This window comes from Mirounga angustirostris, unplaced genomic scaffold (assembly GCF_029215605.1).
Source record: "Mirounga angustirostris isolate CCGP_5_RB_7025 unplaced genomic scaffold, mMirAng1.0.hap1 SCAF_10, whole genome shotgun sequence".
NCBI lineage: Eukaryota > Metazoa > Chordata > Mammalia > Carnivora > Phocidae > Mirounga > Mirounga angustirostris.
This window is the reverse complement of record NW_026991718.1, coordinates 75349157-75371203: the sequence shown is the minus strand read 5'-3', so window position 1 is coordinate 75371203 and position 22047 is coordinate 75349157. Positions and strand designations below refer to the sequence as shown.

Sequence of the window (22047 nt, the reverse complement as noted above, 5' to 3'; positions counted from 1 at the left end):
CAACTCAGCACTCCTATTCAATGTAGTACTAGAAGTCCCAGCTAGAGCAATCAGGCAAGAAAAAGAAATAAAAGGCATCTGAATTGGAAAAGAAGTAAAATTGTCTCTATTTGCAGATGACATGATCTTATGCATAGACAATCCTAAAGATTTTGCTAAAAAACTACTAGAACTTAAAATGAATCCAGTAAAGTTTCAAGATACAAGATCAACATACAAAAATTGGTTGGATTTCTCTCCACTTACAATGAATTATCTGAAAAAGAAATAAAGAGAACGACCCTCTTTACAATAGCATCAAGAACAATAAAAATGTTTAAGAATAAACTTAACTAAGGAGACAAAAGGTCTGTACACTGAAAACTATAAGGCACAGATGAAAGAAATGGAAGATGATACAAATGGATGGAAAGATATCCTGTGTTCATAGATTGGAAGAATTAGTATTGTTAAAAGTCATTAATTAATATTGTTAAAAGCCCAAAGCCATCTATAGATTCAACACAATCCCTCAAGATTCTAATAGAAATAGAAATAGAAAAAATAATCCTAAAATTTTAGAGCCACAAAAGACCCCGAATAGTCAAAGCAATCCTGAGAAAGAAGAGCAAAGCTGTAGATATCACATTTGTTACAAAGCTACAGTAATCAAAACAGTATGGTGCAGGGGTGCCTGGGTGGCTCAGTCGTTAAGTGTCTGCCTTTGTCTCAGGTCATGATCTCAGGGTCCTGGGATGGAGCCCCACATGGGGCTCCCTGCTCAGCGGGAAGCCTGCTTCTCCCTCTCCCACTCCCCCTGCTTGTGCTCCCTCTCTTGTTGTGTCTCTCTCTGTCAAATAAATACATAAATAATCCTAAAAAAAAATTTAAAAATAAGCCTGGCTGGCTCAGTCAGTACAGTGTGCTCCTCTTGATCTCAGGGTTGTGAGTTCAAGCCCTATGCCGGGTGTAGAGATTACTTTTAAAAATTAAATTAAATTAAAATAAAAAATAGAACTATATATGATCTAGAAATTCCGCTTCTGGGAATATATCTGAAGGAAATGCAAACACTATCTTGAAGACATATCTGCACTCTCGTGTTCACTGCAGCATTATTTACAGTAGCTAAGACATGGAAACAACCTAAGTGTCCACTGACGGATGAATGGATAAAGAAAATGTGCCATACACACATGCACATGCACACACACGAATATTATTCAGCCACAAAAAAGAAGAAAACTCTGCCATTTGCAAAGCATGGATGGATCTTGAGGGCATTAAGAGAAGTAAGATAACTCAGACAGGGAAAGGCAAATACTGTATTACCTCACTTATATGTGGAATCTAAAAAAACCCAAACTCACAGAAATAGAGAGCAAGAGTGGTGGTTGCAGGACGGGGTGGGGGGGGGGGGAATAGGTAAAGGTGGTCAAAGGGTACAAACTTCCAGTTATAATACGAATATGGTCTGGAGATGTAAGAGCATGGTGACTATAGTTAACAATACTGTATTGTATTGTATATTTAAAAGTTGCTAAGACAGCAGAACTTAAAAGTTCTCACCACAAAAACAAAATTGTAATTATGTGAGGTGACAGATGTGCTAACTAACCTTAATGTGGTAATTATTTTGCAATATATACATATATCAAACTACTATGTTGTACACAAACTTATACAATGTTATATGTCAACTGTATCTTAATAAAGCTGGGAAAAAAAGCATGTATATAAGAGATGGACTAACTTTTTCTTCTTACCAATTTAGACAGGAAAAACTCTGTGGATAACTTTGGTGGAATTCACTATCCAAAGGTAGTTTTCCAGAATCATAAGACATATGGGAAATGGATGTTAGTGAATGTGTATTTCAATAGAATCAGGAATTCAACAGCGGTGAATTGGTTTCTTGATAAAACGGGGAAAAGAATACTGCTGCCCATATGTTTGCTCTAAGGAGTATCATGAGCTTGATTCTGTATTCTTATTAATTCTTTATATTTTGATGTCAAAATGTATAATTAACTTAATAGAGTGACTGATAAATTAACTATGCAAAAGTTAGAAGAAAAAAAAGATTTACCAAAACATTCAGAACATTCACATTCTCTTGATGTGAAGAGAAGGCACAGAAAGTTCTTGTTATGGACAGTAGCAAGAGAAATTCGATTAAGATTTAATTTGCTTATTTTTTTCAACCTTATTTTTTTTTGCCTTTAATAATAAAACAAAGTAAGGCTTCATTTTAATATCTGTAGCTATCCTTTTTTTTTTTTTTTTTAAGAGAGGGAGAGAGAGGGGTGGGGGGGGCAGAAGGAGAGGGACAGAGAGAATCTTTCTTAAGCAGGCTCCATGCCCAGCGTGGACCCTGACAAAGAGCTCAATCCCACCAGCCTGAAATCACGACCTGAGCTGAAATCAGGAGTCAGACGTTTAAATGAGCCACCCAGGCCCCTGTAGCTATACTTTATTTATTTATTAGATTTTATTTACGTATTTGCCAGAGAGAGAGAGAGAGAGAGCAAGAGAGCTTAAGAATACAAGCAGGGGGAGCGGCAGAAGGAGAAGCAGGCTTCTCGCTGAGCAGGGAGCCCGATGTGGGACTTGACCCCAGGACCCTGGGATCATGACCTGAGCCAAAGGCAGAGGCTTAACTGACTGAGCCACCCAGGCGTCCCTGTAGCTATACTTTTATTTTTTTTTATTTATTTATTTATTTTTTTTTAAAAGATTTTATTTATTTATTTGACAGAGAGAGACACAGCGAGAGAGGGAACACAGCAGTGGGAGGGGGAGAGGGAGAAGCAGGCTTTCTGCAGAGGAGGGAGCCCGATGCGGGGCTCGATCCCAGGACCCCGGGACCATGACCTGAGCTGAAGGCAGACGCTTAACGACTGAGCCACCCAGGCGCCCCCTGTAGCTATACTTTTAGACAAAGAAGCACACAGAAGAATTCTGACAATTTCTTTCTTTTTTTTAATTTTTTTAAATGTTTTTTAAAAGATTTTATTTATTTATTTGAGACAGAGAGAATGAGAGACAGAGAGCATGAGAGGGAGGAGGGTCAGAGGGAGAAGCAGACTCCCTGCCGAGCAGGGAGCCCGATGCGGGACTCGATCCCGGGACTCCAGGATCATGACCTGAGCCGAAGGCAGTCGCTTAACCAACTGAGCCACCCAGGCGCCCGAATTCTGACAATTTCCAAAACAGGTATTAAGGATGCACTTTTAAAATTCTTATTTTTTATATATTGTAACAGTTTTGAGAGTCAAGTCACAAACTTACTACTCATTTACATATCTGAGGCACACACAATTTTTAAGAGCTTTTTGAAATTAAAGCGAATATAATCACTATGTATTTTTAGCACCCTCATGTAGATTTATCCTCCAATTTTCCTTTTTGAGGTCTGAATCTGGGAATCTGGAGATAGCTTTCTGTTTAACTCAAAATTAAAATTTTGATGTCCTAGGTTTAGTTTTCAGCAGAACCTCTGTTCCTAGAGATCTTTCCACACAGCCTGTCGCCTCCTGCCCGAGAGAGGCTCAATGAAATAGACAACAAGTGTACTCAGTAATAAAGATACTCTAGCATTTCAAACAACAGAAGTGAGAAAATTCTAATTATGTTATTTTCCAAAGCTCCCCTAGGTAAATAGAGCCTAGAATTTTATTATGCTCCCTGAGTCTGGGGAGGGCAGAAATAAGTTCCAACTACACGTTTTGCAAGTGGATCAGAGGCAGGTTGGGACCGGGACATGAAGCGAACTATACAAAGCTAGGATCCTGAAAGCGAGTTGGCTTACACGTTCATAGCACTTTTCCAGCAGAGAGAGAGAGAGAGAGAGAGAGAGAGAGACGGAGAGAAGAAAGGTGCTCCCTTTGAGATTTCTAGCCCAAGTCCTGTATTGTCCCTTCCCTCCTCTCATTCCCGCGCACAGCTCACTGTAGTCTGTGGGGCAGCAATTTGTTCACAGGTCAGGAGTGGTTTCTTCCATGGCCACTGGCACTTACAGGAGGTGCAGCACACCCTGTCCACACAGGATGATGGCAAAAATCCGCAGGTACTGTGCAGAAAAGGTTCTCAACCATGGGCGATTTTGCTCCCTCCAGGGAACAGGTGGAAATGTTTGCAGACATTTCTGCTGTCACAGCTGGGAGGGTGGGTACTACAGGCAATCTACCGGGGAGATGCTTACCAAACATTACAATGCAGGGCACAGTCCCCACAACAAAGAATCCCCACGACATTGAGAAACCTGCCACGGAAGGACAGGGTAGAGAGGATGGAGGTACACAGTACAGAGAAATAGAAGAACGTCATGAACAATAATAATGGCTTAAAACAGGAAGAGTTTTATTACTTATTTATACTTTCCTTTAGGCCCATGAGCTGATTTTACTTCAGCCCTCTGGGGTGGCTGCCAAACTGCCTGGCTATACTCAGCCACAGTGCTTTTCAACAGCCAACTAACTTAGTCCTCAGTAACTGAAATATATTGGGTGCTCTAAATAAATCCCAGGGCAATGCAACAAGAACATATGCTCTGCAATCTTAAAAGTGCTTCCCCAGTAAAAGCAATAAGGTATTCCTGTTTGAATGGCATAGCTGAAAGCAAACAACAAACAATGCTATTTTCATGGGACAGAGACCCACCAAGCAAATCGCATCGCATAATGGGAGAATCACATATCATCAGATATTTTATAGGAATTCTGGGAAACGACAGAAGCCTGCTAGTGTGCCTGCAATGTGATGTTTTGTTGCGTTGTGTTTTTAAAGAATTATCTTTAGTCATAAAAAGTCCCAAACAATAACGCTAGGCGAGGATGGAAAGTCTTCCAAGTCTTCCAAGATGAAAAATGAACTTGGAAAAGTGCTGGATTAATCTATCTAGGAGGATCCTATATCCCCCTTTCAGTCTATGAACTTCAAATATCCCCCTGTGAATGATGAAAGCCTCCTTTGTCTGGAACAGTGTGACGGTGTTCCTTTCCTGACTCATCACCTTTGTGATGGGGTCTGAGGGCAGGGCTGTAATTCAAAACAAAACAGGTGCGAGGAATAACAACTCGATAGGCAGGAACTCGACCCTTAAAAATCAGAACTAATCTTAGCTCTTATAATAGTCTTTACTACAATCTACAGGAAGGTAGAGAACACTGACTGACCCAAGGAACCTCTCTGTGAAGCATGCTTACACATTCAGTCAAGACTGCTGCAGATCGACTTACTTCTCTCTTACGCACACACTCGCATATCAGTAGGAATCCTCACGTGGTTAACAGCATTACTTCAACGTACAGTACTCATTTTTCTAGAACACAGCTTTTCTGAGGGCAACATCATTCACCCGCCATTTACATCAGTGGCCTTGGCCTTTTGGGATCATCGCCCCCTCTGGGGCCGGCTGTGATGGTGGCGGTGGAGGCAGCACTAAGTAGGAACAGTAACAACTAACGCTCACTGACCGCCTACCATATGCCAGAGACCATGCCGGGCAGCGCTCAGGTCTTAATTCCTTTGACCCCCACAACCAACCTATGAGACAGTGCTATCTTCCCATTTACCGAGGAAGATGTGGCGGCACAGAAATCAACTCACCCAAGATAACACAGCGAGCAAGCAGTGGAGCTAGGATCTGCATGGAGACAAGCTGGCTCCAGAGGCCACGCTCCTACTTACGCGAGAACGTGCTCGCAGCTTTTATATACTTACTTATTTAGAAATTAGATACTACTCTATTGATATGCACATTATTAAACATCTGATATAAAAAAGTAGTCGAAAGGATGAGAGAGACAAATAACACGCCAACCTGTTCTTCCATACACATTACTGTCTTGCACACCTCACTTTGAAGGCCATGGGGCCTACACGGGCAAATGGCTTGGCCTGGCGTTGCTGGGCTCTCAAATGCTGACCCGTGCCCACCTTACCGTCACACCGTCCACCTCTCCGACACACTCCAGGACCGACAGGCTTACCCACTGTCCCCTGCAAACACCTTCTGCATGCCCCTCTCCAAGCCTTGGCTCACATCAAGTCCCTATGTCAACAACAGAAAATTGTTTAAAGGCTTATCCCAGACCCAATGTCCCCACGAAGCTTTCTCTGAGCTCTCCTCTCAGCTGTGTGTTCTCAGCCACGTGCCTGGCCCACACCATAGCCATGTATTTCTGGGTAGTTTGTGGTGTGGATGGCTTGTTCTCCGCCTCAGCTCACAAGCCTCTTGAGGGCAGAGAACATGCTACATATTACCTTTTCTTTGTATTTTCTATGGCACCTGGCATACTATTATGCACTTAATTAGCACTCAGTAAGTATCTGCTAAATAAAAGAGCAAGTAAACATTCTCTGTATTTACTCCACATCTCTAAGGTCCAAGTCCAGAGAGTCAAAGGAAGGATCATCCTGGAAAACAGGAGATATGATTAGATGCTTTCCTCTTTGCCTAAGCTCATGGGCACCAAGACAGACTGACTTGCTTGTATCAGGAAATGACTTCAGAGTCCTCAGTAAACTGCATGTAGAGCACGGGGATTTTGTAGAACATTCCAGTTTCTCAAGTAAAAGCATCCTTCCTGGCCTTGTTTATCCACTACACACTGCCTACTCCGATAGCACCTCTTCATAGTTAAAGGTAACCTTGAACGTACAGACATGTGTAATGAACCCAATTTCAGGAGAAAAGAGGTTTATGTTTTATCAAAAAAAATTTTTTTCCCTTGTCTCTTAATGAGATTTGCTCAAATGTTACCTTTTCAACAATGACTATTCTGACACCTCATTTAATACTGCCATCTGCCCTCCTTTCTAATCAACTCCTGATTCACCTTATCCTACTCTGCTTGTTCTTTTTTTGTTCACAGAAATTATTACCTTCTAATAAATGATATAATTTATTATAATAAATTAGAATAAATTCTATTATAATATCATTTACTCTTGTCTGTCTCCCTGCCTCTCAAATGCAGAGTCTGTAAGAGTAGAGATCTTTGCGAGCGAGGATCTGTCTCCTTTGTTCTCTGATGTATTCCAAGTGTCTAGAACAGGGTTTGGCATGTGGTTGGTACTCAGTCAACAGAACGCACAAATAAGGAGACGATGTCAACTTCCCTTTCACTCCACACCTTGAAGGCCTCAGAGAGAGTCACTTTAGCCTTAGGATGTTCTTTCCCTCATCCTGAGAAGTGGTAGAGTATGGCCGTTAACCACACAAGCTTGAAAGCTTTGAATCCCAGCTCTGCTTTTGCTAATTTATCCCTGTATAACTTTAGTCAAATCTCATAACCCTTCCCGCCCTCAGTTTTCTCATCAGTACAATGGGAGTAATACCCATCACTCAGAAGAGCCTCCACAGGCACTCAATACACACACACCCCCCGCCCCCCAATACATAGGGACTCAGTAACTGGCGTGTGTGTGTATATATATTTTTTTTCATCATTACTTCCCCTACTGTAATCCCAAACGGTAACAAAAGCCTGGGGACACATCTTCTGATAAATCTATAAACCCTACGTACCAGGAGTTCGGAGCACTACAAAAAGCAGGAGCACTGTTGGCTGGGACAATGACAGTGCACTAGAGTCAACGGTCCGGAGCTGGCAGCTAAGAGCTGTCTCCTACACCCAGGGAAAGCTCCCTGAGTAACACATACCGAATAAAAGCCTTTCGATATTTATAAGGAAAGGATTAATTCATCTTCAGAAGTAGCATTTTAATTAAAAATGACTTTTCTGGGCTTATATCCAGAAAGGAATATATTGCCAAAAGGTACGATTTAACAAGGTTTAGTTCTTTCTTTAAATTTTTTTTTTTTTTTTTTTAAATGAAAGTGTTTCCCTATCCTTTTCACGTCAGGGCACACACAGAAAATAATCTTTCCTTGGCACTCTGGGACAAACAGATGCTGCTTCTCCCGGCTGCGGGTGACTGCCTGGAGCCTCCAGCCCCGCTAGGCCCCACTCAGACTGCTGAGAGCTGAAGGAATCAATAAATACTTGGCACATGTATAAGCACACCATTGGAGAATCTCTGCCTTAGCCCTTCTTGGATGGGAGACCCTCCTAGCAACTTAGATTTTTCTCCTTTCACGTGAACACCAGGCCTCAGAAAGAAGGAAGGAATCTGGCCATTAGTGACCAGAGTGAGCATTTGCTTTATGACTCACTCCAGAAAAAAAACGCACTGACCAGCAATCCATTTTTAACTTACAACATCAGCATAATTTCAGGCTTCTGTTTCTACTTTCCATTCTGAAATTTTATTTTCTGTGTATAAAATAAACAACGGGGCGCCTGGGTGGCTCAGTTGGTTAAGCGACTGCCTTCGGCTCAGGTCATGATCCTGGAGTCCCGGGATCGAGTCCCACGTCGGGCTCCCTGCTCAGCAGGGAGTCTGCCTCTCTCTCTGACTCTTCTCCCTCTCATGCTCTCTATCTCATTCTCTCTCTCAAATAAATAAATAAAATCTTTAAAATAAAATAAAATAAAATAAAATAAACAACGGACATAGGCCAACCTTAAGTCACCAAATGGAATCTATCAAGTAATGTTCTATTTCTGGGCAGCTTGAGCATTCTACTTTATGTTTCATAATTTTGTACTTTTAAGAAATGTGAGAAAGATATAATTTTTCAAGCATAAGGTGCTGTCTTACATGGTCACTTTTTTAAAAGATGGAACTGATCATTCCTTCCTTTAAATTTAATTGTAAGTTTTGGTGTAACACCTAGTAAAAAATACTTTTTCTAAAAACATTCATTTCCCGATATTTAGAAAACGCTGACAGAATTTATGCTTAAGACTACCTCTACCACTGATTTTCTTTTTGTTTCCACTACTTCTCTCTGCAGCAGAGAGTTAAGGATGGCTGGTCTTATTCCTGTTTCCTGAACTTCAAGAAATTTTTCCTTCCGAAAAGTAGCTGGCAGAATTGACCTTCCTTTCTTTCTTGGTTTTCTGCTTTTCTTTTCCACAAAGGTAATGCCAAGATCTGCCTCTCTTTTTGTCCTGCTGGTGTCCTGCCCAGCACAGCTGTTCCCACTCCCATAAAGATCCCTAACTCTAGGCCTGACACAGAGTGTTCTAGACTAAAGCAGAATGTTATCTTAGTCTCCGTTTCCTTTCATGCCTGATGCCCTATCTGGCAGCTCTACCTTTTGCCTTGTCTTCATTTCTGTTATTCAAATGCCCCCTGTCCCCAGGGGTTCGGCAGGCTCACTAGGCTTCTAACCCACAGCTCCCCACAATGGGAGTTAAGAGCCTTAAAGGCAAACTCGTGTCTTCACCTGTACCTAGAACTGGGTAAGCCCTCCACTGAGTCTGCTGAATTGAATTCCATCTTGACCTCTTTTTCATGTTCCCAGCAGCTCCCGGGCCTAGAACCCACAATTCCTACGGCTGTCCAAGTTTGAGAGGTTTTGTCACACCCTTAAGGATGACAGAAGGTATGGCAACTTCAAGCTTGGCTACAACCTAGGTCCCAATGGAGGAGTCTGTATTTTTAGGTTCAGACTATTAAATGAGAGACCAAACAGAAATGATGAGAAAGGGATGAGCGGAGGGAAGGAAGGTGCAATGCTATATGATTTCACTCGTAAGTGGAATCTAAAAAACAAACAAAAACACAAATGAATAAACAAACCAAAAGCAGAATCAGACCCGTAAATACAGAGAACAGACTGATGGCTGCCAGAGGGGAGGGGGTGAAGGGATGGGCTCAATGGGTGAAGGGGAGTGGGAGATCCAGGCTTCCAGTTACGGAATGAATAAGTCACGGGGATGAAAGCCACAGCATAGGGAATATAGTCAATGATATCGTAATAGAGATGTAATGGGACAGACGGGAGCTACACCTGTGGTGAGCACAGCATCATGTATAGAGTTGGTAAATCACTATGTTGTACACCTGAGACTAATGTGACATGGTGTGTCAACTATACTCAAATAAAAACAAAAAGTCTTTTACTAGTTGTAGCCTCTTAGGGCTTCACTGACTTCCTCTGTCCCTCTGTCTTTATAACACCGATGGATTTACTTTGTTTCCAGCATCAAATCAGATTTTCAGAACTGAGGAACAAGAGATTAAAGAGAGCGAAGATGGATTCTTTGTTTGGTTTCCCTAGGCAGAAAAAGTTGTTATTCACATCAACTATCAGGAAGCGCTTTCTCAACACCTGGCAGAATTGCTGAGAGTATTAATGAAATCACATATGCAATTTACATATGTGATTTACATACTGCAGGAGGTGCTCAAAAACGTTCATTTTACTTCTCTTATGGCAAACCCACCAAATGCATGGGCCTAGGCTGCCTAAAGTCCACTCCAGCTAATATTTCATGTCAACCCACGTGTGCAATACTGCTGCTCAGCTCCACAGCCAGAAAAGTGACTTAGAATTCTCCAAGTGCAAAAATCAAGGCTCCAAATTTGGGTGGTAGGGGAAGGGGTGGAGGAATAAGAGAATTAAACAAGGTGTTCAACAGATTATGCTAACAAAAACTGAGAAAATTTAATACCAGCAAAGGGATGTTTAGAACTGTGGGTACTTTGTGGATTAACTGGTGAAAAAAGAATACCTTTGCCTAGAATGTTCACATAAATGCAAAAGTGGGTTTTCCTGCTTCAGCAGAAGCTGAATTACCTCAACTATCCACTTTACTCACGTAAGAGAGTTTAAGTAAAGAGCGAGCAGGGGCCACCTCTCATATGTTTGTATCATGAGAAAAAGAACCAAAAGAGAAAATGAAAAAAACTCAAAATTCAAGTTGCTATTTCAAATGGTATATATTTCCTTATGAAACACCAAAATGTGAGTTAAGTACCCAAGAATCAGAATAAATCTTGCCTTGTAACTGTTGGCCAAAACGCTTCCTCAACACAAGAAAACTTTTTGAATGCCAATATGATTTCTCGGGAGTGATAAGTAACCTAGTAATAATGTTAAGGCCCCAACATGAAGAATTTTGGCAACAAAAACAGACGGTTAATTCTACTTAAAAGACCGGGTAGCCCTGCCAGCCGGTGGTGTTCCCAAATGAGGTAATGTCCATGGCTCTTATCTAGCCTTTATGGAGATTTAATGTCATTTACCATTGGCTCTTATGAACCGGCTGCATAATCTCACCTTTTCTCATGTGCGCTACTTCCATCCGTCTCAACATTGCAATTAGAAACCTCTGGTTTTTAAAATGATTAAGAAACTGATTCCCACATGTTTTCTTTTTATGCATGTCTTATAATTTGAGTCTTTCTTCCATCGTTCCAGAAAATTCAGAGATCAGCATATTTCTCATTTTCAAGGTATCTTATAGAAATACTCTGAGGTTTGATATATTTATGTAAATATTTTTCAAAGAAGCCAAAATGTGTAATTCAAGAAAACAGTCTGTGAAAGAATTTGTTTTCTGATTACAAAATGATTTCCTCCTTTTGAAAAAAAAATAGCAATTTTATATTTACTTAGCTGGCTCTGAAAGTCCCATGGAGATTCTCACGCCTTTCAATCCCAACACCTCTTTTCCAGGTGCAGGCCTCTTACGGGTTTCAAAGGTAGCTTTATGTGGAGAAGGAATCCCAAAGCTGTGGAAAGGAAAGAGAAAAAGAGCCCTCCCCATCTTAACCCCTTATGCTTTCCTCACAAAGAACAACAGAGTGAAACCAAGCTATTACAACGCAGATGAGACACCCAAATGGACACAACAGAAAGATTTTCACATGCCTTTGACTTCCTTTTTTCACCCAGGGTACAAGCCAATCTTGGTAAAGACAGGCATCCATTTGACAAACACGAACACGATACCCAACACCCAACACCCATACTGTTCTGTTTTGTTTTCAACAAGCCCCTCATCTCCCAACACTCAGGAACAAAGGCGACAGCCACAACCAACCTGGAGTTACGGGCTTTTTCCCTTTCCACGGAGTTTCACACTTTAGGTCACAGGAAAAGTAAATTTGAGATATCAGGGGCCCAGAGACAGAGCAGAAGACCATGCTTTGTTGCTGGGCAGAGCGGTGAGACACAAGCCAGACCTGTCAGTGCTGTATGCGGGAAATAAGGCTGGGAGGCCCATTTGTACAAGTGGTGAGACAGCCAAAGAAGCAAATCCAGCCTCACCACTTCTGACAAAAGTTAGCCAAGAGTGGATCTGCAGGAAAGAAAATCTGATGGCTGATCCCCCCTCCTCCCTTGACGATCTGAGCCCCCCTTCTAACTCAGCTGCAGAATCTAGACATCTTTGAAAAGCCTGTTCTTTGTTACTCATCATTGCCGGCTCCTTCACTTCAAAGCAGCAGAGTCTGACAGAATCAAACCATCTAACTTGTATGCGCCTCAGGGTCCCCCGTTTAAAACCCAGATAATACCCTCCGGTCCTGTCTTCATCACCGAGATATAGTGAGGACCAAGGGAGACGAGCGCTTGAGGGCCTCCACTGAAGAGACCACGAAAGACCTACAGTGTATACAACACAGACCAGAGGGCCTGCTCTGGGGCCCTTGGGGGTCGCCACACTCTTTTCAGGAGATCTGCAAGATCAAACTATTTTCAAAATGCCACTAGGCCACTCCTCCCCTCCTTTACTCTCCTTCTCGTACAGCACACAGTGGAGTCGGCTACAAGGTGTGTGAGGATGTCATCACTCTAATCATGACTAATGGAATGTGTGCTTGTGAGTTCTTGTGTTTTAAGATTTCCTGTTTCAGAGTCTAATTAAATATCGATAGACAAAAGCTCTTTGGAATTTTCAATAACTTTCCTAAGGTTAAAGAGCTTCTGAGACCAGTGTGAGACCAGCCAACCTGGAACTTGGTCCCACTGAAGCTTGTAGTTCCCAGGTGGGTCAACTTCTCACCCACCCTGAGCCTTGCTATGTGCTGTTCTCTCTGGGCGGGGGACTCCCCCTCCCTCCTCTGCTTGGCTAACTTTTTCTGCTCTTTACTTAGATGTCGTTTTCTCTGGGAAGCTTTCCTTGACTTCCCCAAAACCAGTCAGGTGGCCCTGCTGTGGGTTCCCCTAGCACGTAGCATGCTACACTGTGATTGCCCACGTTAGGCCTTTTTTTTGGGCTTTGACTCCTTCAATGCAACAACTGTTCTGAAGGACACAGTAGTAGGTAGGAGGCATTCCATAACTACTTGCTGAATATATATACAATGACCAAGGAAGGAAGGCAAGAAGATAGGTCTCTCTTGCATTCATTCTCACCTAGAGGGAATCAGTTACTAAAAATATTAGTGTTCATTATAGTACAAGCTCACTAAAGCTATGATAATAATAACAATAGTAACCATATATCATATTATGTACTCGGTACTATTCTAAGCACTTGATATGCATAAATTCATTTAATCCTCACAAAATCCCTACCAGGTATACATTACTATTATCCTTATTTCAAAAATGAAGACACAACACTGTATGTTAACTATACACTAATTAAAATAAAAAACTTAATAAAAACAATGAAGAGAGAGAAGTGCAGGTATTGAGTAGTAGATTTGAGATGGACACTGAGCCCGTCTGGCTCCAGAGTCCCGTGCCATTAACCACTCTATACGCTGCCTCTCGTGTCAGCAGGGTAGACCTCAAGCTTATCATATCTTGAGATCGCAAGGCCACCTCTCAACTCTGCTCACAAACCAGACACAATTTGATATTTAAATCCCCCTGCAATACCGACCCACCACGAGTGACCCCAGCAGACACATGAACAGATCTCACCAGTACCATCTGCTCCCTAGGCGATAGGTAGGGCTTAAAAAAGACAGTTTCAGTAAGAAGTCTATTTCTCATTCATTTGTTGTACGTTAGTCCTTTCTAGAGGAAATGGTACGTTAAAAGTGGTAAGTATGGGGCGCCTGGGTGGCTCAGTCATTAAGTGTCTGCCTTCGGCTCAGGTCATGGTCCCAGGGTCCTAGGATTGAGTCCCGCATCGGGCTCCCGGTTCGGCAGGAAGCCTGCTTCTCCCTCTCCCACTCCCCCTGCTTGCATTCCCTCTCTCGCTGTGTCTCTCTCTGTCAAATAAATAAATAAATAATATTAAAAAAAAAGGCGATTAAGTATATTTGTATATTTATTAAAAATAAAAAGTCTCTTTTGTAGCACAGAAAAAACAGGAAAGTAGGGATTGACCTTTCCACGTACTATGGTGTTAACGCTGCCAGGCAAACTCTCCCTGATGTGTATAACTCTCCTTCTGTGTCTGGTGCTAACCTCTTTTTCAAGGAATGCTCACAACTTCACCCTGAACAGGGAGTGGCCCAGAATATTCTGCAGGTACTTGATGGAAAAGACAAAACTCTAAATGGTTCAGAGAGGTAAGTCCAAATGGGAAAGCATGCTATATGAAACAGTTTTTTTTTTTTTTTAAGATTTTATTTATTTATTTGACAGAGGGAGCGAGAGAGCACAAGCAGGGGGAACAGTATAGGGAGAGGGAGAAGCAGGCTCCCCGCCAAGCAGGGGGCCTGATGCGGGGCTCGATCTCAGGACCCTGGGATCATGACCTGAGCCGAAGGCAGATGCTCAACCATCTGAGCCCCTGACACAGGATTTAATGCAAAAGACGATCTGACTGAATCACAGTGTGATGCTGTACTTAGGTTTGTAATGAAAAAAAGCACACCTAGGAAATACCTTTTCTTTCAGCAATAGAAAAAAGTTCCACAGATAAAGTTAAAAGCTTATGTATCAAATCTTTACCTGCCAACAGTACATGAGAAACCAAAGTTTATCCTGTGCTGTTTGACACAAAGTAACTGTATTTACCTGGAGAAGTGTCCCATGAATATGGTTTTGCCGGAAACACTGATCAGTGCAGTTGGGGAGTTTGGCCAACAGAGTTCGGATGGTAGTGGGGATTTCATCTACCATAACAAATGGGACCAAGGCACGAGCTGCCATTACACGGGAGCGGTAGACAGGTGAGCGACCACATCTGGGGAGACAAAAACACAAGACCACTCAATACTCATTTCCACATACATGCCTTTGTATATGCTAATGTTCTATCTAGCTCCAGCGGAGACATCCGAGTTGGGGGAGACAGGAGTTCCTCCTTATTCCAAATTTTTTTTTTATACTTCCCTTATTCCAATGATTGTGTTTGTAGTAGTGTTAGCTCTACAGGTGATTTTCCTTTTCATATAAATATCATTAATATCTATGGTTTTTTATTAACATATAAAGTATTATTTGTTTCAGAGGTACAGATCTGTGATTCATCAGTCTTACACAATCACAGAGCTCACCATAGCACATACCCTCCCCGATGTCCATCACCAGCCACCCCAACCCTCCCACCCCCCTCCACTCTAGCAACCCTCAGTTTGTTTCCTGAGATTAAGAGTCTCTTATGGTTTGTCTCCCTCTCTGGTTTCATCTTGTTTCATTTTCCCCTCCTTCCCCTATGATCCTCTGTCTTATTTCTCAAATTCCTCATACCAGTGAGATCACATGATACTTGTCTTTCTCGGATTGACTTATTTCGCTTAGCATAATACCTTTTAGTTCCATCCACGGTGTTGCAAATGGCAAGATTTCGTTTTTTTGATGGCTGCATAATATTCCTTGTGTGTGCGCGTGTGTGTGTGTGTGTATACACACACACCACATCTTCTTTACCCATTCATCTGTTGATGGATATCTAGGCTCTTTTCATAGTTTGGCTATTGTGGACATTGCTGCTATGAACATTGGGGTGCATGTACCCCTTCAGATCACTATATTTATATCTTTGGGGTAAATACCCAGTAGTGCAATTGCTGGGTCGTACGGTAGCTCTATTTTCAACTTTTTGAGGAACCTCCACACTGTTTTCCAGAGTGGCTGCACCAGCTTGCATTCCTACCAACAGTGTAGGAGGATTCCCCTTTCTCCACATTCTCGCCAACATCTGTCATTTCCTGACTTGTTAATTTTAACCATTCTGACTGGTGTGAGGTGGTATCTCATTGAGGTTTTGATTTGGATTTCCCTGATGCCAAGTGATGTTGAGCACCTTTTCATGTGTCTGTTGGCCATTTGGATGTCTTCTTTGCAGAAATGTCTGTTCATGTCTTCTGCCCATTTCTTGACTGGATTATTTGTTCTTTGGGTGTTGAGTTTGATAAGTTCTTTATAGATTTTGGATACTAGCCCTTTATCTGATATGTCATTTGCAAATATAAAGATTTTATTTATTTATTTGACAGAGAGAGAGACAAGAGCAGGAACAGAAGCAGGGGGAGTGGGAGAGGAAGAAGCAGGCTTCCAGCAGAGCAGGGAGCCCAATGTGGGGCTCGATCCCGTCCTGGGATCATGACCTGAGCTGAAGGCAGACACTTAACGAGTGAGCCACCCAGGTGCCCCAATAGCTATGGTTTTATAACAGGGATAAATGCAGATCGGCTTTGGGAATGATTCAATAAATAGGTAGTAGCAAAAATAGCTTCCTCCTCAACCATCAAACAACTATTCATTGGGCACTCAAAATGAACAAATGATAAGTGCCATGAGAAATAAAACAGTCATTGTGGTCTTTGGGGAGCCTATACTCTGGTTGGCAAGATGAGCAGTACATTTGAGAAGATGACCAAAAGCACAAGACAGTCCTGGAAAAGCAATAAGCAAGTGATTATCATGTTATGGCTACATGAGGATAAGACTGTAGGTGGTGGTATCGAGAAGGATAGAACTAAGGAAAGCAAGCATGATTCTAAGAAGGCTGAAACCAGGAAGTTGTTTCAACCAGAAACAGTGGGATAAAGCAAGGGTAAAAAGCTCAAGGTACAGGTAGATGTGTCTGACTAAAGGAGAGGCTCAGAAATAACAGTGGAACTTCAGGCTGAGAAGTGGGTCCGGCCAGATTGGGTAGTACCACAAAGCGCAGACATGATCTTGAACTTATTGTCAAGAGAACAAGAGTTGGACCCTCAAGTCACTGAACCTTTGCCTCTAGGCTGACTCACACCCAAAGAGCTTGAATAAAAGCCAGTTCTTAAATCAATGAAAGTCACGGACAAGTGGTACTTTGAGATTCTACGAAGGTCATTGGAAACGCAGGTCATCTAAGGGCCTCTTGACTTTGTAAACACTCAGAACCTGAGAGTCTACAATCATTTTGTTGAAACTGTGCACTTGAGAGCCTTCAAAGAGATAGTGTTATTTGAGAGGAAGGCCCAATATGATAGGTCTTGGCTTAAATAAGTTCTTATCTAGAACTCTCAAGACTCCATGATCTTTTTATCCAATTTAAAAAGTAACTCAACTTAGAGAAATATCTCAGATGCCAAGACAAGGATGGGGAAGATTAGAAGATAGTAGACTGTGGAGGAAAGAGATGGTCTCTTGCTTTGTTTTCAAAATTACTTAGTGTTCCAAAAGGAATTACTGGTAAGATCTGGGCCATGTAGGCTTAGCATGTAGAGGGACAAAGCCCTATGACTGAAACATTTCTAATACCCCAGAGGTATCACTGACATTTATCTTAACATGACAATAAAAGAACAGATACAATTTCTATACAATTTCTGTTTGGAATGATCCAAACAGAATTTCATCATGAGGAGTGGTAAGTCAAGCATTGTGTCATTATTTTCCCTGCTACAAGTGTAGATCTGTGAAATAGGTCAATCAGCACTCATTTTATGGATGGAGAAGAGCTCACCTTACATGGTACTATGGGAAGACACTGAGGGCTAATGTTACAGTAGGTAGCTAGAGATTTCCCAGTGGTCTTTGACTAGGTTCTGCCAAATCACCCATTTTCTACATATTTTTCTTTTAAAATGATTAAATGTTTAATCTTTAATTGGCAAATACAGTAAAATGTTTGCTTTGGCTCATGGTGGAGGGGGGGGGTGCTGAGAAAACTTCACTTGACAGAGAAAATACTCTGAAAATGCTTTGAGATTTAATTAGCAATGACCTCACTCAGCCCAGTCATTTGTCGGAAGCTTCCCCATCTGTCTGTCCCCTACCCCTCCAACACACACACTTTGTGTTAGAGTGTGTTTTATGTTACTGTACTGGGCTCTTGTATATAAATGTTTCTTTTCAAATACAAATAACTCTGACATGGTTACAGATGTTTAGTTTCTAATTAGCAGTAATTGTACACTAAAGAATGCCCCTCCTTTTGCTCCTGACCTTTAGCAAATGATGATTTCCCAAAGGAATCTGGCATCCATGCAGGAGAAAGAATGGAAAGTGGGAAAAGTGCCAGCATTTTCTGTTTTCAGATACCCTGTGCTAGGGTACTTTCCAAATGCACACAATCAGGTTAAAGAGCAAAACAAAATCTCCCCTCAAGAAAGTAATGCAATTACAGAAAAAGAGAAGCTTACTTTAAAAGTAATATTTAATTATCACTCATTGTGAAACAACGATTAAATGTAATTTCAAACTCCTCTCTACTGCACATTGTTAAAATGGAAGGACAGATTATAGTCAACACACACACACACAGACACACACACACAAAACTATTAAGCAAAATTTCCAGGTTACTGTTTTGTCAGTTACTGGGGGCAGGGAGGGGTCTGATGAGATTTAGCTTTTCTCCAGGTCTATGTGGCCCGGAGTGTGAGAAACACAGTGTTTCTAGCCCTGAGCAAAATATATTTGAAGCTAAAATCTATCTTTCCCTTGGATAGAGTCTCCTAGTTTGATTCAGTAAATGTGCCAAAATCAAGCAGAGATGCTCTCTGGCAATACAGTCTAGTGGCTAGAAAGGATGGAAAATCAGAACACCTGGATCTCCATCCTGCTTTTGGATACTGTTTTATGACCTGGACAAGTCACAGTAACCTCTCTGGGTCTCAGTTGAGCTGACAGTGGTAGCAATAATCTATACACGGTGTTCTCACCTGATGTCTATGAGAACATTCCAAGGGGAAAGATGCTTTGGAGATAGAAAGTTTCCATAGTGCAATGTGCCTGTGTCCAGTACAAAATCAGCATTTTTTCTAAAAATTGCAGGCCTCTAAATGGCTTCAATGAGAGAATTAAGACTATGGTGTGAATGCTGAACCATTTTTAAGAAGGTAAGACAACAAACTGATGATATGAAGGCAATGAGTTTTGTTTTGGGGCTTTTTTTTTTTTAAGCCTCCATTAAGAGGGATGAGGAGGAATCTCAAGTCCTTCTAAAAAGAAGGGGGACTGCTCCTGTCTGTCTAAGCCTCAATTTCTTCTGGAAAATAAAGCAAATGGATTTGGGATCTCAAAGGTCATTTCTCCTTTTACTATTGTTTGAAAACCGTGTCCTCAGTCGCCCCAGCCGTGTTCTAGGCCTGAACACTAGGTCCTTCCACAGGATGTGCTGGACATGCAGACACCCGAACCTTGAGACCTTTCACTCCAATAAACCCTTTCCACGTTCATTTTAATCTCGTCTTTACTGAGTGCCTACTGTGCTCTCAGCACACCTGTCATGCTAATACCTGCATCCCGCAATTATATAGCTTTGGCAGTTTAAAATAAACACCTGCACACCCATATTTCTTTATCATGTAACATTCCTGCAGGACATGAGGGCATTATAAACCTAAATTAACAGATGAAACGTAAAGCGAAGCTCAGAAAAGCTAAGTGGACCCTCCAGGATACATAAGCAGTAGCACCCAGGCCAGAACCACCATCCATGGCTCCACGATGGAGCTTGTGGGCTATTCCAAGCTGTAGCTCACACCTGGAAATCGAGGGAGCATAAAAATATCTCCCAGCTAATAAAAACACAAGCTTTACAAGCATGTAGAAAATCTCAAAATAAGTGTGTTTTTTGGTTTTGTTTTTAATATTTGCAGGATCATGAAAACATTTCGGGATCTCACGTACACTATGGACTCTCTTAAGAGAGACAATGGATTTACAAACATACACACACAATTTCCCATATAATTCCAGGGGTTCATGACACACACCTAAAACCCATGGGGCAGGGCTCCCCAGACACAGGGCAACAATCTCCAGTTGCTCCTTTGCACACAGTGTGACTGTCAGGTATGTGCTCTGCTTTAGAGACAGGGAGACGGAGAACAGGACTCTGCTCACAGGAAATCACTGGTCTGGAGGGGAGCCAGACAGATAACCCCATGATCACAAACCAGGAGTACCCACGGACACACACACACACACACACACACGGCTGTGAGCAGCACAGAGAAGCCAAGCAGGAGGCCGAGTTGGAAAGGCTTTCTGGAGGAGAGAAAGAACCTTCAAGTGAGGATAATACACACCCCTGAACTTCAGGAACCCTAGAGAACCTTGAAGAGTTTAGAATATAGTATTCTGAGCAGGCAATAGGTCTTCTGAGATCTTCCCCCCGCTTCCCCCTATTTCCTAGAGTGGTGGCTGAGCTTTATCCAGGTGTTTCCCTCTTTCTATTTACCCTCAGAAGCTGTTCCAATTTTCCTGGAAGGTTTCACAGGTAAGTGGCTGGACATTACCCAAACTGCTCATCCAAACCTCCTAGATGAGGCATGGAAACATCTACTGAGTGCCTAGCACAAGCACACGCTGGGATAGATACCAGAGAATCAGAGACAAAAGCCACACCCAGGCCACGGGAACCTATAGTGCAATGGGAAAGAAAGGCCAATCAGCCAGTGCTTCTCAGGGTCCCACGAAGTAACCATAAGCTATTAGAGAAGAGCTAAGGGGAGACACGCGGAGAGGAGGGTGCATGGTCTGGGAGACATGGTCCAGCTGGGATGCAATGGGGGCCAGCAGAAAGAACATTCGGGTTTGGCCTGGGTCTTTCCCTACATGAACCCAAACTGCCCCTCTGTGCATCCAGACAGAAGGAAGGGAACTGAGGATTATTGAATGCCTACTGTGTGTGGGGACTGGCCACATAGTTTAGACACACTATTTCATTTACTTCACTACATCTTCAGTACAATGTCCTTATCATCATCCCTATTTTAAGATGAGGAAAGTGAGGTTTCCCAACATACTTCAGATCATAAAACTAGTAAGTGGCAGATCCTGCATTCCAATTAGGGTCTGTCCATCTGCAAAACCCAGTCTTTTTTTTTTTTTTTAAGATTTTATTTATTTATTTGACGGAGAGCACAAGCAGGGGGAACAGCAGAGGGAGAGGGAGAAGCAGGCTCCCCGCTGAGCTGGGAGCCCAAAGCGGGACTCGATCCCAGGACCCTGGGATCATGACCTGAGCCAAAGGCAGACACTTAACCAACTGAGCCACCCAGGCTCCCAGCCAAAATCCAGTCTTTCTAAGACTTGACAGTGCAGTTGCCTCAAAATCCTCAGTCTTGGAAAAGCTTTGGAAAAGTTCAACCTAGACAGCTGAAGTGTGAGTGGCTTACGGAGCCATTAAGTCTCTAATTGGTAGAAGGTGAAGCAACAACAATAAAGATGATGCTGATAACAACTAACACTTCCTGAGCAGCTACAGAGGGCCAGACTTAGTGTTAAAATCTTTGCATGTATTACATCATTTAATCCTCACAACAACACAGAATGGCTGAGAGAACATTTTGAGGCAATGCGAGGGAGGTATTTTTGAAAGGACTTCATAAGGTCCAGTGACCTTGTGTGAATCCCTCATTTCACAAGAATCAGAGGGCAAGTCTCCAGAGAAGTCTCAGAATGACTTCACGATCCAGCTAATACCCCCTTCCATTCTCCCTTACTGACATAACCAATGCTCCCCCGGTTCCTCTGCATTCCCAGACCCAGCTCCAGTCCTATCCTCACTTGCCAGAGGTCAAGTGGTACCTTGTACAAAACAGAAGCCCCCAAACTTCTGCTGCTGATAAAGATGGTCACCCGCCTTCTCTAGATGCCCCTACCTGACCAAGGGGTTGGCATCTTGGGAGCTGGGCCGAGTTTAAAGAAGCTATGTGTGACTTACTCCCAAGTCCCTCACCTGATTTACTCAAGAATGCTTTGCCATGATGGTGTGTTTCTTACAGCAGGGCCATCTGCTGTCGGGGAATGGTCATCTATTGATAAAAGGTGCGATAACCCTACCTTGCAGGTTATCTCTGCAGGCTGCGTGAGAATGAAGAGGCTGAGACCTCAGGCTATACTACTTTAAAAGAAAA

The 22047-nt window shown here is 42.4% G+C and overlaps 1 protein-coding gene across 15 annotated transcripts in view; it reads right to left on the bottom strand.

Annotated features, from left to right (window-relative positions):
• The window catches only part of THADA (THADA armadillo repeat containing), a 325846-nt gene that overhangs the window by 135104 nt on the left and 168695 nt on the right, over positions 1–22047 (bottom strand). For all 15 annotated transcript variants that reach the window (XR_008506903.2, XM_045885094.3, XM_045885095.3 and 12 more), the window contains one exon: positions 14765–14933. Coding sequence is in view for 14 of the 15 variants with exons in the window: in XM_045885094.3 (XP_045741050.1) it covers positions 14765–14933 (169 nt within the window). In the remaining variant the exon portion in view is untranslated. The remainder of the gene's footprint in view (positions 1–14764; positions 14934–22047) is intronic.